Source organism: Pipistrellus hanaki (assembly GCF_964339955.1).
Source record: "Pipistrellus hanaki genome assembly, chromosome: 9".
Classification (NCBI taxonomy): Eukaryota; Metazoa; Chordata; class Mammalia; order Chiroptera; family Vespertilionidae; genus Pipistrellus; species Pipistrellus hanaki.
The window spans coordinates 79,375,100-79,387,727 of record NC_140511.1 but is presented as its reverse complement, the minus strand read 5'-3'; the positions used below and the strand labels follow the sequence as shown (position 1 = coordinate 79,387,727).

The 12,628-nt window shown below is 55.0% G+C and overlaps 2 protein-coding genes across 4 annotated transcripts in view; both read left to right on the top strand.

Annotated features, from left to right (window-relative positions):
* The first annotated feature begins 516 nt into the window (after positions 1–516).
* On the top strand, positions 517–3,894 carry AP5B1 (adaptor related protein complex 5 subunit beta 1). The gene is made up of 3 exons (XM_084893827.1): positions 517–548; positions 852–1,019; positions 1,111–3,894. Exons 2-3 carry the CDS (start codon positions 870–872, stop codon positions 3,595–3,597), a joined length of 2,637 nt encoding a protein of 878 aa, XP_084749953.1. The 5' UTR covers positions 517–548; positions 852–869; the 3' UTR covers positions 3,598–3,894.
* A 7,482-nt stretch (positions 3,895–11,376) lies between these two features.
* RNASEH2C (ribonuclease H2 subunit C) overlaps positions 11,377–12,628 on the top strand; it is a 56,063-nt gene continuing 54,811 nt past the window's right edge. For 2 of the 3 annotated variants that reach the window (XM_084893846.1, XM_084893847.1), the window contains exons 1-4: positions 11,377–11,602; positions 11,790–11,971; positions 12,047–12,166; positions 12,457–12,500. In XM_084893846.1, coding sequence (XP_084749972.1) covers positions 11,431–11,602; positions 11,790–11,971; positions 12,047–12,166; positions 12,457–12,483 — 501 coding nt within the window. In that variant the 5' untranslated portion in view covers positions 11,377–11,430 and the 3' untranslated portion in view covers positions 12,484–12,500. Of the gene's footprint in view, positions 11,603–11,789; positions 11,972–12,046; positions 12,167–12,456; positions 12,590–12,628 lie in introns of those variants that run through there. The other variant, XM_084893845.1, reaches the window with a different exon arrangement.

Genomic DNA, 12,628 nt, shown 5'->3' with positions numbered 1-12,628 from the left:
GCCGCTGGCACAAGCCAGCAGCTTCCTCCGCCGTGACCCGCGCTGGCTCCGCGCCCCCACGCCGAGCGGGCGGGGGCTCCCCGGGCGGCGTCGGGGAAGCGAAGCCAAGCCCCGGGGCGCCGGCCCGACCGGTTCAGCCGGGCCGCGGCCGCTTCCTTGCGGGAGCCCGGGCCGCACCCCGCGCCCGCAGCGGCCCCTGCGCCGCCCCCTCCCCGGGGTGCGGTGCGCCCGGGCGCCGGCGGGGGGCGCAGGCTGCCACCCGCCACCCCGGGGCGCTGTCCCCCGGCCCTGGGACGGCAGCTCGGCCCGGGCCCGGCGTCTGGGAGCGCCCCCGCCCCCCGCCCTGCGGCCCGCGGCGGTTTCGGGGGAGGGGGCTGCGCGCAGCGGGACAGTTACTCAGCCGGCGAAACCGGCGAGTCGGCACCTGCCGGCCGGTGGGCGGGGAAGGCGGCGGCCCCGTTACGGCCTCGCCCCGCCCGGCCGGCCGCCCCGCCCCGCGCCGCGCCCCGCCCGCCGCCCGGAAGGAGCGGCCCGCAGCGCCGGCGGCGGTGAGTCAGGAGGCGAGCGGCCGCCGTTACCGGGCGCCGCGCCGGGCGGCGCTGTGGTTTCGGTGCCGGCCGCGGGCGGAGGGCGGGCTGACGAGCTCCGGCACGCACCCCGCGCCGGCCCCCGCCCCGCTCCCGCTGTCTCCCCGCAGATCCCGCGGCCCGCCCGGCGGCGCCCTGAACCGGCTGGGGTCCCCCGGCGTTGGCGTGCAGTCAGGGTGCCTGAGGGCTGCAAGGGCCCCGGGGTGACGCTGCCTCCCTCCTTCGGGGTGGCGGCGCCGGCCTGATCCCCCCCCCTCCCTGCAGAGACCCACGTGCCTGGCCATGGGGCCCCTGAGCCGGGAGGCCTGGGCCCAGCGCCTGGGCGCCTTCCGGGCCAGTCCGTCCGCCTTCATGGCAGCTCCTGAGGGTGAGGATCTGGGTCGTGACCTGCTGAGCGACCTGAGGAGTGAGAAGCTGAGCGAACAGACCAAGGTAGGCCCCGGCCGCCCGCCCCTGCCCTGGCCCGTATGGTCTCCCCAACCCACCGCGCTCTGAACTCCATCCTCCAAATCTCCCACCCCAGGTTTCCATGCTGGCCCTGAGCTTGGAGTACCCAGCCCAGATGTGGCCGGATGCCCCTGCAGCCGAGGCAGCCGCCACCTCCCTGTTGGATACCCTAGTCCTTCTACCCCCACGGCCGTCAGCTCTGCGGAGGCCCCTGTTGCTGGCAGCAACCACAGCCCTGGTGACCGGAGGTGCGCTCGGCCCCACCTCCGGGGCCTCCCTGCGGCTTCTGCCCCTGCTGCTGGGCTTGGCTTCAGGTGGCGATCTGGGGCGAGGCTTTGGCCCCGCCTCTGAGCAGCGACCCCTGCAGGCCACTGCGTGCGAGTGCCTACGGGAGCTGGAGAGCTGCCAGCCGGGGCTGCTGGGGGGCTGCCTGGGGCTTCTCCGTGGCCTGTTGGGACAAGAAGGCCCCGTGGCCCCGGTCCAGCCGCTCAGCCTGCTGCTGGCGCTGGCCCTGCGGAACACCTTGGTGATACAGGCGAGGGCCGGGGCCAGCCTGCAGGGCCTGCTCACAGTCGGGGCTTCTCCCCCTGGGGGTGGCCCCTGGAACTGGACACTGGCTCAAGCGGGCGAAGCCCACCTTCAGCCCCCAGCTCCCAGCCGGCCGGCCGCTGAGGAGGAGTGCGGCCTTTCCGCGCTAGAGCCCAGCCCCGAGGAGGCCCGGGAGCTGCGGGCTGCGGTGGCCCAGCTGCTGGACACCTCGTACCTGCTCACACCTGTGGCCCAGGCCCAGCTCCTGTGGCTGCTGGGCTGGGCCCTGCGGGGTCTGCGGGGACAGCCTCCGGTGCTCTTCAAGCCGCAGCTGGTCCGGCTGCTGGGCACAGCCCAGCTGGCCCTGCTGCACGCGGTGCTGGCGCTGAAGGCGGCCTTCGGCGAGGCGCTGTTCACGGCTCAGGACGAGGCCCTGCTGCTCCGCCGGCTCACCCTGGCCGCGCAGCACCCAGCCCTGCCCCTGCCCGCCCACCTCTTCTACCTGCACTGCCTCCTGAGCTTTCCGGAGAACTGCCCGCTGGGCCCCGCGGGCGAGGAGGCTGCCCCCCTGCTGCTGGAGCCGCAGCTCTGCCGTGGCCTCCTGCCCAACCTCCTTCTCGACCCCATGGCCCTCCTGGCCCGCCTGCACCTGCTGTGCCTTCTCTGTGCCGAGGACGAGCAGGAGGAGAAAGCACAGGCTCAGAGCCCCTGCCGCTACTTGCAGGAGCTCCTGGCTGGCCTGCAGCAGAGGGCGGCCCTTCCGGGAGGCCCCCGGGCCTTGGCTACCCTCTGCTTCCAGGCGTCATACCTCGTCGCCCGCTGCCTGGCCGGGCACCATGCAGTGCTGACACCCCTGACCCACGGACTGGCCCGGCTCTACCGAGCCCGGCCTGTGCTGGCTCCCCATTTCGTTGACCTCTTGGACCGAGTGGCCCCTGAGCTGGGGGAGCCCCTGAGGGTGGTGCTGAGGCACGAGGTGGTATCCAGGCCAGGCGGGGGTGAGGCCCTCTGCTGGCACCTGCAGATGCTGGCAAGGGTGGCGGACAGGGATGCTCAGAGTGCCACCCTCGCTTTCCTGCAGGCGGCAGCTGTCCATTGCTCCGACTGGGGCCTCCAGCAGGCCTTGCTGCGAGTCTGCCGGGCCCTGCTGCGGGCGGGTGTCGGGGGAGGCCTGGCGGACTTGCTGCAGGCGTTGGCCAGGCAGTTGGAGGACCCGGATGGGCGGGACCACGCCCGCCTCTACTACATCCTCCTGAGCCACCTGTCGGGGCCCAAGCTGGGGGTGGCTCTGGGCCCCTCCCTTGCTGCACCCGCACTGACCTCTTCCCTGGTGGCCGAGAACCAGGGCTTTGCCACGGCACTGATGGTGCAGGAGGCCCCAGCCCCGATTCGGCTGAGCGTGGGAACCCAGAGGGCTGAGGGCCCGGTGCCCGTGCTGCAGCTCCAGGTGGAGGTGCTGGAGCCAGTGTACTCTCTGGAGCTGCGCTTCCGAGTGGAAGGACACGTCTATGCGCCCCTGGGGGCTGTCCACGTGCCCTGCCTGTGCCCTGGCCGCCCGGCCCGCCCTCTGCTCCTGCCCCTGCGGCCGCGGCGCCCAGCCCCCACTCAGCTGGACATCCGTGCTCTTTACACCCGGTCCACTGGCCTCACGTGCTACACCCACCTGCCCCCGCTGCCTGTGAAGTTCGCCGACCTCTTCCTGCCTTTCCCGACGCCCCCTGGGGGTGCCAGCTCCGGCTTCTTCGAGGAGCTGTGGGACTCCTGCCTGCCGAAGGGCGCCGAGAGTCGCCTGTGGTGCCCTCTTGGGCCACACGGTCTGGAGGCCTTGGTGTCACGCCACCTGGAGCCCTTTGTAGTGGTGGCCCAGCCCCCCACCAGCTACCACGTAGCCATCCGCCTGCCCCCGGACTCCGCACTGCTGCTGCGGCTGGAGGCGGCCCAGGCGGGCGGCGTGCCCGTGGTCCTGCGGACGGATGACTGGACGGTGCTGCCCCTGGCGGGGGACTACCTCCGAGGGCTGTCCGCTGCGGGCTGAGCCGGCCTGGCCGGGCCGGGCCGGGCTGGGCCGGGGGGACAGGACTGTGGCCCTTACAGGGTCTTGTCTCAGAGGAGCAGCCGCAGAGCAGGACAGTCCTATGGACCCTTTTTAAAAACCCGTTCCCCAATGACTGTTTGTTTCCTTCTGGGCCCTCCTCGGGAGTGGAACCCTGGGATGGGGCAGAGGCTCCCAGAAAGCTTCTAGAGTCGGACCCCCAGACTGCGGGCTCCAGAGGCCCTTCCTGCCCCACTAGGCTGGGATTCCCCAGGATCTGCCCCGGGCAGGGGAGGGGGGCAGGAGAAAAGCCTCCTCTGCTTCCCGGAGGGCCCGGTCTTGCCCAAAGCCACCCAGCAGTTGAGGAGCGGGTCCCTGACCTGTGCCCCATGCTCTCCAACTCCTGAGGTTTCAGGGTCCCTGACCCCGGAGCTTGGGCTCGAAACAGTTGAGACTGCAGTGGCTGCTTCCCTGGAGAGGGCTCCCAGGCTGAGGGCTGGAGCCAGCTCCAGGAAGGCCTGCTAGCACCGTTTCCAGGCCGAGGGGGCCCATGGTCTGGGCCAAAAGGAAGCTGGGTTTTCCTTACCCATCAGTATCCCCCAAGGATGGAGAGATTTTATATATATATATATATGTTTTATATATATATATATATATATATATATATATATATATATATATTTTAAATTGTTTTAGCGGGGGGGGGGGGGGAGAAATATCAATCGGTCGCTTCTTTAACGCTCTGACTAGGGATCGAACCCGAAACCTTTGGTGTATGGGATGATACTCCAACCAACTGAGCCACCTGGCCAGGGCCGAATTACTCTGAAGACAGAGGACAGCTGTGACTTGGGGCCATGGTACCCAGCGGGCTGCAGGCTCCTCTCTCCACACTCGGGTTTTGCCTCTCCCTGTCATCTCTTGCAGGGGGAGGGACTGGGGGCGGAGGAGGAGGACAGGTAGAGTGTAGTCAACCCAGCACTGGATGGTGGGGAGCTCACTGAGCGGGACCTGCACGGGTGTGAGTGCTGTTGGCACCTGGACGAGTCTGGTGTCTTCACTGTCCCTCTTTCTGTGTTGCTGCCATGGCTGGGCCCTGAGTCACAGCTGTATACCTTACGTCACACCCTGGGCATTTTGGGGCTGTACAGCTATTGCAATCCAGCTGTGGCCCAACCCCTGGTGCTGCAGGAGGCTTGGTGCCCAGACCACAGCCTACAGCCCTTGACCTGTGGAGGCATGAATGGGTTCTGATGGATGGAAGGATGGCTGTGAGTCCTTGCATCGGCCAATTACCTTAATCTTGGGCAAAGGATTAATGACATCTGCATCTGAAGTCAAAAAAGCAAGTGTGTTTTCCAGACTCCTATGGTACCTGGGAAATGTGCTGTGGCAAAATGTTTAAATATCAAAGAACTTCCAACACAATATCACACGTCTCCCAAGGAGGAGGCCCTGTCGGTTATAAACAGGTCTGCCAGCCTCAGTGGAGCCATAGAACAAAGTCACAGAAACCCGGGATCACAGATCCAACTTTTTAAAGGGCCACAGACCCTGTTCAGGACAGGCAAGACACACAAACCACCTACTCTTTCAAGCTCAACTGCAAAAACTCTCCGCGCCCCCCCCCCCCCACCATGGGAGCTGGGATCCCAAACCAAGGACCCTCCTGGCCTCAGTCTCCCAGACTCTGACACCTGAAATTAGGCGAGGAGGGACTGAACACCCAAGCCCCATCGCAGCATCCGGACACACTGCGGGTAACATGAAAACAACTTCTGCAAAGAAGGCAAGGGGGCCTCTTTGGTCCAAGACAGCACCGGAAAGACAGTCCCTGTAAGTCTGGAAACGGTAAGTGCCTGGGGTTAGGCCTGGGACTGCAGGGAAGGGGTTTGTAAGTGTGTGTACCACTTGAAGTGGCAGCCTTTGAAACACGTAATCTCTGGGGGAGCAAAACACACAAAAAGGAAGAACGAGTCTTTTGGGTGTGAAAAGGGAAGTAGACGGAGAAATGTCCTGGTTTTGCAGACAAAACAAAATCAGGCCTACAACTCCGCCCACGTCCACTAACAAATATGGACTCGGCAGTGTTGACAGGATCTTATAAAACATCCAACAGCACAGAAACGAACAAGATAAAGATTAACAGAGTTACTGCAAAATATCAGAAAATGGGTCTCCTGCCAAAACCGGTTTGGCTCGGTGGATAGAGTGTCGGTCTGTGGTCTGAAAGGTCCCGGGTTCGATTCCAGTCAAGGGCATGTACCTTGGTTGCCGGCATATCCCCAGTGGGGGGTGTGCAGGAGGCAGCTGGTCGATGTTTCTCTCTCATCGGTGTTTCTAGCTCTCTATTCCTCTCTGTAAAAAATCAATAAAAATATATTTAAAAAAAGAAAATGGGTCTCCTCATCTCCCCAAGTAGTCCACACCCCCCCCCTGGGCAGGCAGCCTGGAAACAGAAGAAAGCTGTCATACACTAGAGAGCGTGTGCCTGGGTTGCCGCTTGATCCCCAGTAGGGGGCGTGCAGGAGACAGCTGGTCAATGATTCTCATCAGAGATGTTTCTATCTCTTCCTCTCCCTCTCTGAAATCAATAAAAATATATTTAAAAAAAGAAACACAAAAGTATCTGGAAATAAAGATTCCATTACAAGATGCCCAAAGGAGAATAGACTCAAAATATAATAAGGGGCATTGAAGAAAGACAAAAACAAGAGAATGAAAGTGAGACAAAGGAGTCTCAAGGGATCATAAGAAAGTCATGAAAACAAGATAGTCAAAGAAGGAGTCGCATTTGCATTTCGGGTCCCTGAAGAAAAGCTAACCGCTGAACCACAGCGGTATTTACCGCCGCATTCTAAAAAACTCTCCAAAGAAGAAGAATCCGCACATTCAAGGGGCCCACTGGGAACCTTGGAAAATTAACACAGAACAGTCAACTTTGAGGCATCCTCATAAAACTATTAGATTTCAAAAAATTTTTTTAACAAAAATACCCAAGATCTCCAAGCAGGAAGATCAAATAACTTAGAAAGGCAAAATGGGCCGAGACTGGTTTGGCTCAATGGATAGAGCGTCGGCTTGGGGACTGAAAGGTCCCGGGTTCGATTCCGGTCAAGGGCATGTACCTTGGTTGCGGGCATATCCCCAGTAGGGGGTGTGCAAGAGGCAGCTGGTTGATGTTTCTCTCTCATCGACGTTTCTAGCTCTCTATCTCTCTCCCTTCCTCTCTGTAAAAAATCAATAAAATATATATTTAAAAAAAAAAAAAAGGCAAAATGGCACATACAAAGTAACATGGCGTTTGGAGCAGCATCTTCTAAACATTTAAGAGCAAACCGAGGTTTTTATATTCGCATGGATTGTCCTTCCAAGTGTCAAGGCTTTAGGAAACAGTTTTGTGTTTTTCAGCAAGTATTTATGCACCCATAAGGGAATCTGATAGAGACTGCACTTCATCCAACCAGGAGATATGAGCATGTGTGTGTGTGTTGATCTAAACATATGATCTAGCAACCGAAGGACTTGTATACATGCATATAAGTACAACCAATGGACACAAAACTGGGGAGGGAGGGTATGTATGGGGGGGCAATGTTAAAATATGTACACAGATAATAATTTAATTTTAAAAAAGCAACCTTAAAAAAATAAAAAAATAAACTAGGAAATAAATAAACATGATCTAGGACTAAAAGGTGGACGTGAGGGTAAATAAATAAGTAGGTCATATATCATCGTGAAGTAACAATATCACTAAAAACATGGGAGACCCAGTGGATGTGGCTCAGTGGTTGAGCTTTGGCCCATGACCCAGGAGGTCACGGACAGGGCACCTGCCTGAGTTGCAGGCTCAATTCACAGTAGGGAGTGTGCAGGAGGCAGCCGATCAAAGATTCTCCTCATTAATGTTTCTCTTTCCCTCACCCTCTCTGAAGTAAATTAAAAAATAGTTTTAAAAAAAGCATGAGAGCCCTAACCAGTTTGGCTCAGAGCGTCAGCCTGCGGACTGAAGGGTCCCGGGTTCGGTTCCGGTCAAGGGCATGTACCTTGGTTGTGGGCACATCCCCAGTGGGGAGTGTGCAGGAGGCAGCTGGTCAATGTTTCTCTCTCATCCATGCTTTTGGCTCTATCCCATTCCCTTCCTCTCTGAAAAAATTCAATAAAATATATTTTTTTAAAAAGCATGAGAATATGAACAATAAAGATTGATTTTTAAAAAAAAGCATGAGAGAAGGGAGAGGGAAATATGAAAGTAAGATAAGCTGACTGGTGGCTGAGTAGTTGCCTCTCAGCTCCAAATTCATTCTTTTGCCTCTCTGAAAATGGGCCTGGACCCTTTATGTTCGTCAGCGGGCGCATTACTAAGCTTTGTCGGTAGAGGGCGCAGGGGAGCCATCGCAGAAGGGCTTGTCTGGTACCCAAGGTCCTCCAGCAGCAGCCATGGTCCGTGCTCTCTCATCATTGATGTTTCTAGCTCTCTCTCTTCCTCTCTGAAATCAATAAAAATATACTAAAATAGTTTTTAAAATTTTAACGTATTGATTTGAGAGATAGAGGAAGGGGAGAGAGACAAATATCGATATGTTGTTCCACTTAATGTATTTATTGGTCACTTTTTTGTTTTTCATTTGTATATCATTTTAGTAGCAGAATATTTATTTTATAGGTTTAAGAAGATGCATCTTGTTCTTCATTCTGTGTGTCATGTTTAAATGATATGTGTGCGGGGCTTACATTGGCTAGGAAAGTCCTTGGTTACTTCTTGCATGTGCCCTGTCTGGAGATTGAACCGCAACCTTGGAGTATTGGGACAATGCTCTAACTAACTGAGCTGCCTGGCCAGTGCCTCCCATTACGGCCTTTTCATGAGCTTGTTGGGCAAGGAGAGGCATGATTTGGAAAGGAAATGATGCCTTCTATCTGCAGAAGGTGCTCTTGGGTGAATATTCACAGGACAGTTATTCCACTCTGCACCCATTCCAAGAAATGAAAGACGGGTCATCACTAGTGATTCCATGGACATTAAAAGGACAATGAAATAGCTCTAACCGGTTTGGCTCAGTGGATAGAGCATTGGTCTGCAGACTGAAAGGTCCCGGGTTTGATTCCGGTCAGGGGGATGTACCTTGGTTGCGGGCATATCCCCTGTGGGGAGCATGCAGAAGGCAGCTGATGTTTTTCTCTCATTAATGTTTCTAACACTCTATCCTTCTCACTTCCTCTCTGTAAAAAAATCAATAAAATATATATTTTTAAAAACCAAAAGGATAATGAAATATTATGAACTACTCTATGCCTCCAATCTGATAAATGGACAGTTCTTTAAGTGACATAAAATAAGGCAACCTTGAATATATTGGGGTTTGGTTCCAGACCACCGCAATCAAGTGAATATTGCAATAAAGTGAGTCATACAAATGCTTTGGTTTCCCACTGCTGGATTTTGCAAATAAAGTTTTATTGGGCCCTAGCTGGTTTGGCTCAGTGGATAGAGCGTCAGCCTGTGGACTGAAGTGTTCTGGGTTCGATTCCAATCAAGGGCACATGCCCAGGTTGCAGGCTCGGTCTCCATTAGGGTGTGTGCAGGAGACAGCCAATCAGTGATTCTCTCTCATCATTGATGTTTCTATCTCTCCCTCTCCTTTCCTCTCTGAAATCAATAAAAAAAATGTTTTTAAAAAAGTTTTATTGGAACACAGCCATGCCCATTCATTTACATATTGTCTATGGCTGTTTTTATGACAAAGTTGAGCAATTGTGACAGAGATCATATGTGAGGTCTGCCAACCTGTGCTATGTATGTAAATAATCAGAAGGTAAAATGAAAAAAAAGATCTGGGAATACACTTTAAAATATAACTATTGCCCAGCCGATGTAGCTCAGCAGCTGAGCGTCAAGCCAGGAACCAAGAGGTCGCTGGTTCGATTCCTGGTCAGGGCAGGTGCCGGAATTGCAGGCTCAATCCCCTGTGGGGAGCTTGCAGGAGGCAGCCTATTGATGTTTCTCTCTCATTGATATTCCCATCTCTCTATTACTCTTCCTTCATCTCTTTGTAAAAATCAATTAAAACACTTTGAAAAAATAAAAACTATTTTGTATTAAGAAAACCTCAATTGTACAGACATAAAAGTTGTAATTGGTACTTTGTATCTTATTTTTAAACTTTTTAAAATGGATTTTAGAGAGAGGGAGGGAGAGAAACATCATTTGGCTGCCTCCACCTGCACATCCCCTACTGGGGATTAAGCCCATAACCCAGGCATGTGCCCTGACCAGGAATTGAACTGGCAGCCTTTTGGTGCATGGAATGATGCTCAACCAACTGAGCCACACCAGCCAGGGTTATGTATCTTATTCTTGATAGGAAACTAAAAAAGATTCTCTAAATTAACCTGTCAATACTCTCCAGCCAAAGACCACCAGGAACACGTCTGTAGCTGAATGAATGGGTTTATTACTCTTACACTGTGGGGCATCTCAATAAGTGGGTGTTAGAAGGATTTTTAGGATCTGTGCATGTGTTAGGTGATTTGGGGGAGGGTTTAAGGAAGCTTTTCTCTGGATTGGATGCTGTTCAGAATGGAAGTATTTCTATGAGATAGTAATGTTGACATCTTCACTAGATGGAGGCTAAAGCTATAATTGGTAAAGAAGCAAATCACATAAAATCCACAATAGAGGGATGTTTCGTCATTTTTGTGGTTTGGACAATGCTTGCCTTTGTCCATGTTCACGTGATTACAGAGCGACCTTGTTTTTCTTTTGGTCCCTCATGACCTTGTCTGATAATCTATGGAATTATTCAAGTTCAACAGAACACCAAGGCCAGCTCCCGATGTCTGGGGATGTTTTTTTGAGAGAACTTGACAGAACATAGCTATACAGATAAATATTAGAGAAGAGTTAAGAAACCCAAAAAGTATTGTGAAAACTAAAAGACCTAGAAATAAAAGATTGGTAGATTGGTAAATTTGTACAAAATAAATTCATCTGTGTAATAAAAATAAAAATACACAGGTTTGGAAGACAAACCACAAATTAATATAAAATACCTTCAATTAATTTGAGGAAGAGCTGATATCCCTAGTAAAATTTAAAAGAACCTCCCTATCAATATAAAAAATATATTTTTGGAATAATTTTAATTAAAAAAAAAGAATGTACCATTCTACACCTAAAACTAATATCGTATGCTAACTGTAATAGAAAACAAATTTTTATCAAAATAAAAAATATACCATTGAAAAAATTTTCAAGGCCCTGACCCGGTATGTTAGTTGGTAGAGCATAGTCCTTATACACCAAGGTTGCCAAGGTTTTGTTTGATTCCGAGTCAGGGCACATACAAGAATCAATCAATAGATGCATAAATGGGTGGAGCGACCAGTCGTTGTTGTTGTTTTCTCTTTTCCTCTCTAAAATAATTTTATTTTAAAATTTATTTTATTTTATTTTTTATAAGTAAATAATTTTTTAAAAAACGATTTTATTGATTTCAATGATGAGAATCATAGTGGGCACCTCCTGCACGCCCCCTACTGAGGACTGAGCCCGGAACTCCAGAATGTCCTGGCACTGGGAATGGAACTGTGACCTGGTTCTTAGGTCAAAGCTCAACCACTGAATCACACCAGATGGACAATAAATGTTTTAAAAAGAGAAGAAATAATTTTCAAGAAGAAAAACAAAACTGGGACTTAAACAGGGAGATGGGGCTTGCAAAGTCAGAAAAGACTACGCTTCCCAGGAGGCTCTGCGCTGACTGTCCAAGGGTTCCCGACAGGCTTCGCGCACTTTACGCGCCAGCTCTGGCCACGGAAACCCGGCAGAGGATGGACAGCGGCGACGAGGAAGACGTGGGGAAGCACCGCATCCACCTGTGCCGCATCACTCTGCGCGACGCCGCGCCTGCCACGCTGCACCTTCTGCCCTGTGAAGTCGGGGTTAGCCGGCCGGCCCCCGTGGAGCGCTTTTTCACGCCGGCCATCCGTCAGGGTCCCGACGGTGAGCGCTCGCGGCTGGACTACGGCTCCCGGTAGCCCCCGCGCCGGCGCCGCGCGCTCCTCGGCGAGGACGGGCGCGAGGGCTCCTGGGAACCGTGGTCCACCGGAGGCGGCGGGAGAGCCGCCACCGGGGCTGCCCCGCTGGGCAGGGACCAGGCCTCACTGAGGCCTACGACCACCTCCTTCAGGACTCCAAGTGTCGTTTCGGGGCCGCAGTCTACGGGGCGAGGAGGTGGAGGTGCCGCCCGGCCTGCTGGGCTACGTGATGGTGATGGAGGAGAAGCCGGCGGGGAAGCAGGGCTTCTCCGCGGGATCAGACCGTGAGGAGCAGGAGCTGGTGGAGCCCCCGGAGGCGCTGGAGCGGGACTTCGTGAGCACAGGGGCCGCGGGGGTGCGGGGGTGCGGGCGGGAGCGGCGGCCCCACGCTGAGCCGGCGCCTCCCCAGGACCGCTTCATTGGCGCCTCCGCCAGTTTCAGCCGCTTCACCCTGTGGGGCCTGGAGACCACCCCCGGCCCGGATGCCAAAGTGCGTGCGGCCCTGGCCTGGCCCGGCCTCGCGGAAGCGGTGAGTAGACATACGGCCCGCTTCTTCCCAGGCCCATCCATTCGCGTCCCAGGCTTCCGTGTATTCACTGGGCTGCCTAGAATCCTGCCCCTCGGTGGCCTTGGGCTTTAGGGCTGCTGGAGCCTGGCTCTAAGTGGAAGGTCAGACTGGGCCAGGGCTGTGTGGCTCCCCACCACCCCTCTCCTCCTGCGTGGAAGGGCCATCATTCTGAGGAGCAGGGTCCCCCCAGAGTACTGCACCCCCAGCCCCCCACCTCAGAGGCCCGGTGGTGAAAGGGGCTCCTGTTGCAGATCCATGCCCAGGTGCCGCAGGACTGAGAACCAGAGCGGGAAACGAAGCCAACGATCCCGTCACCCAGTAAACCAGCTCTCCACTTCGGACCCACTGAGTCCACCGCCCCAATAAATGAGCTCTCTCAGCCTCCGTGTTTGCCCACACCTGAGCTGCTTTCTCCCACAAGAA

Coding starts and splice junctions, on each gene's coding strand:
- AP5B1 (XM_084893827.1), top strand. CDS start 870: ATGGGGCCCCTGAGCCGGGAGGCCTGGGCCCAGCGCCTGGGCGCCTTC. Junction 1,020..1,110: donor AGCTGAGCGAACAGACCAAG/GTAGGCCCCGGC, acceptor CTCCCACCCCAG/GTTTCCATGCTGGCCCTGAG.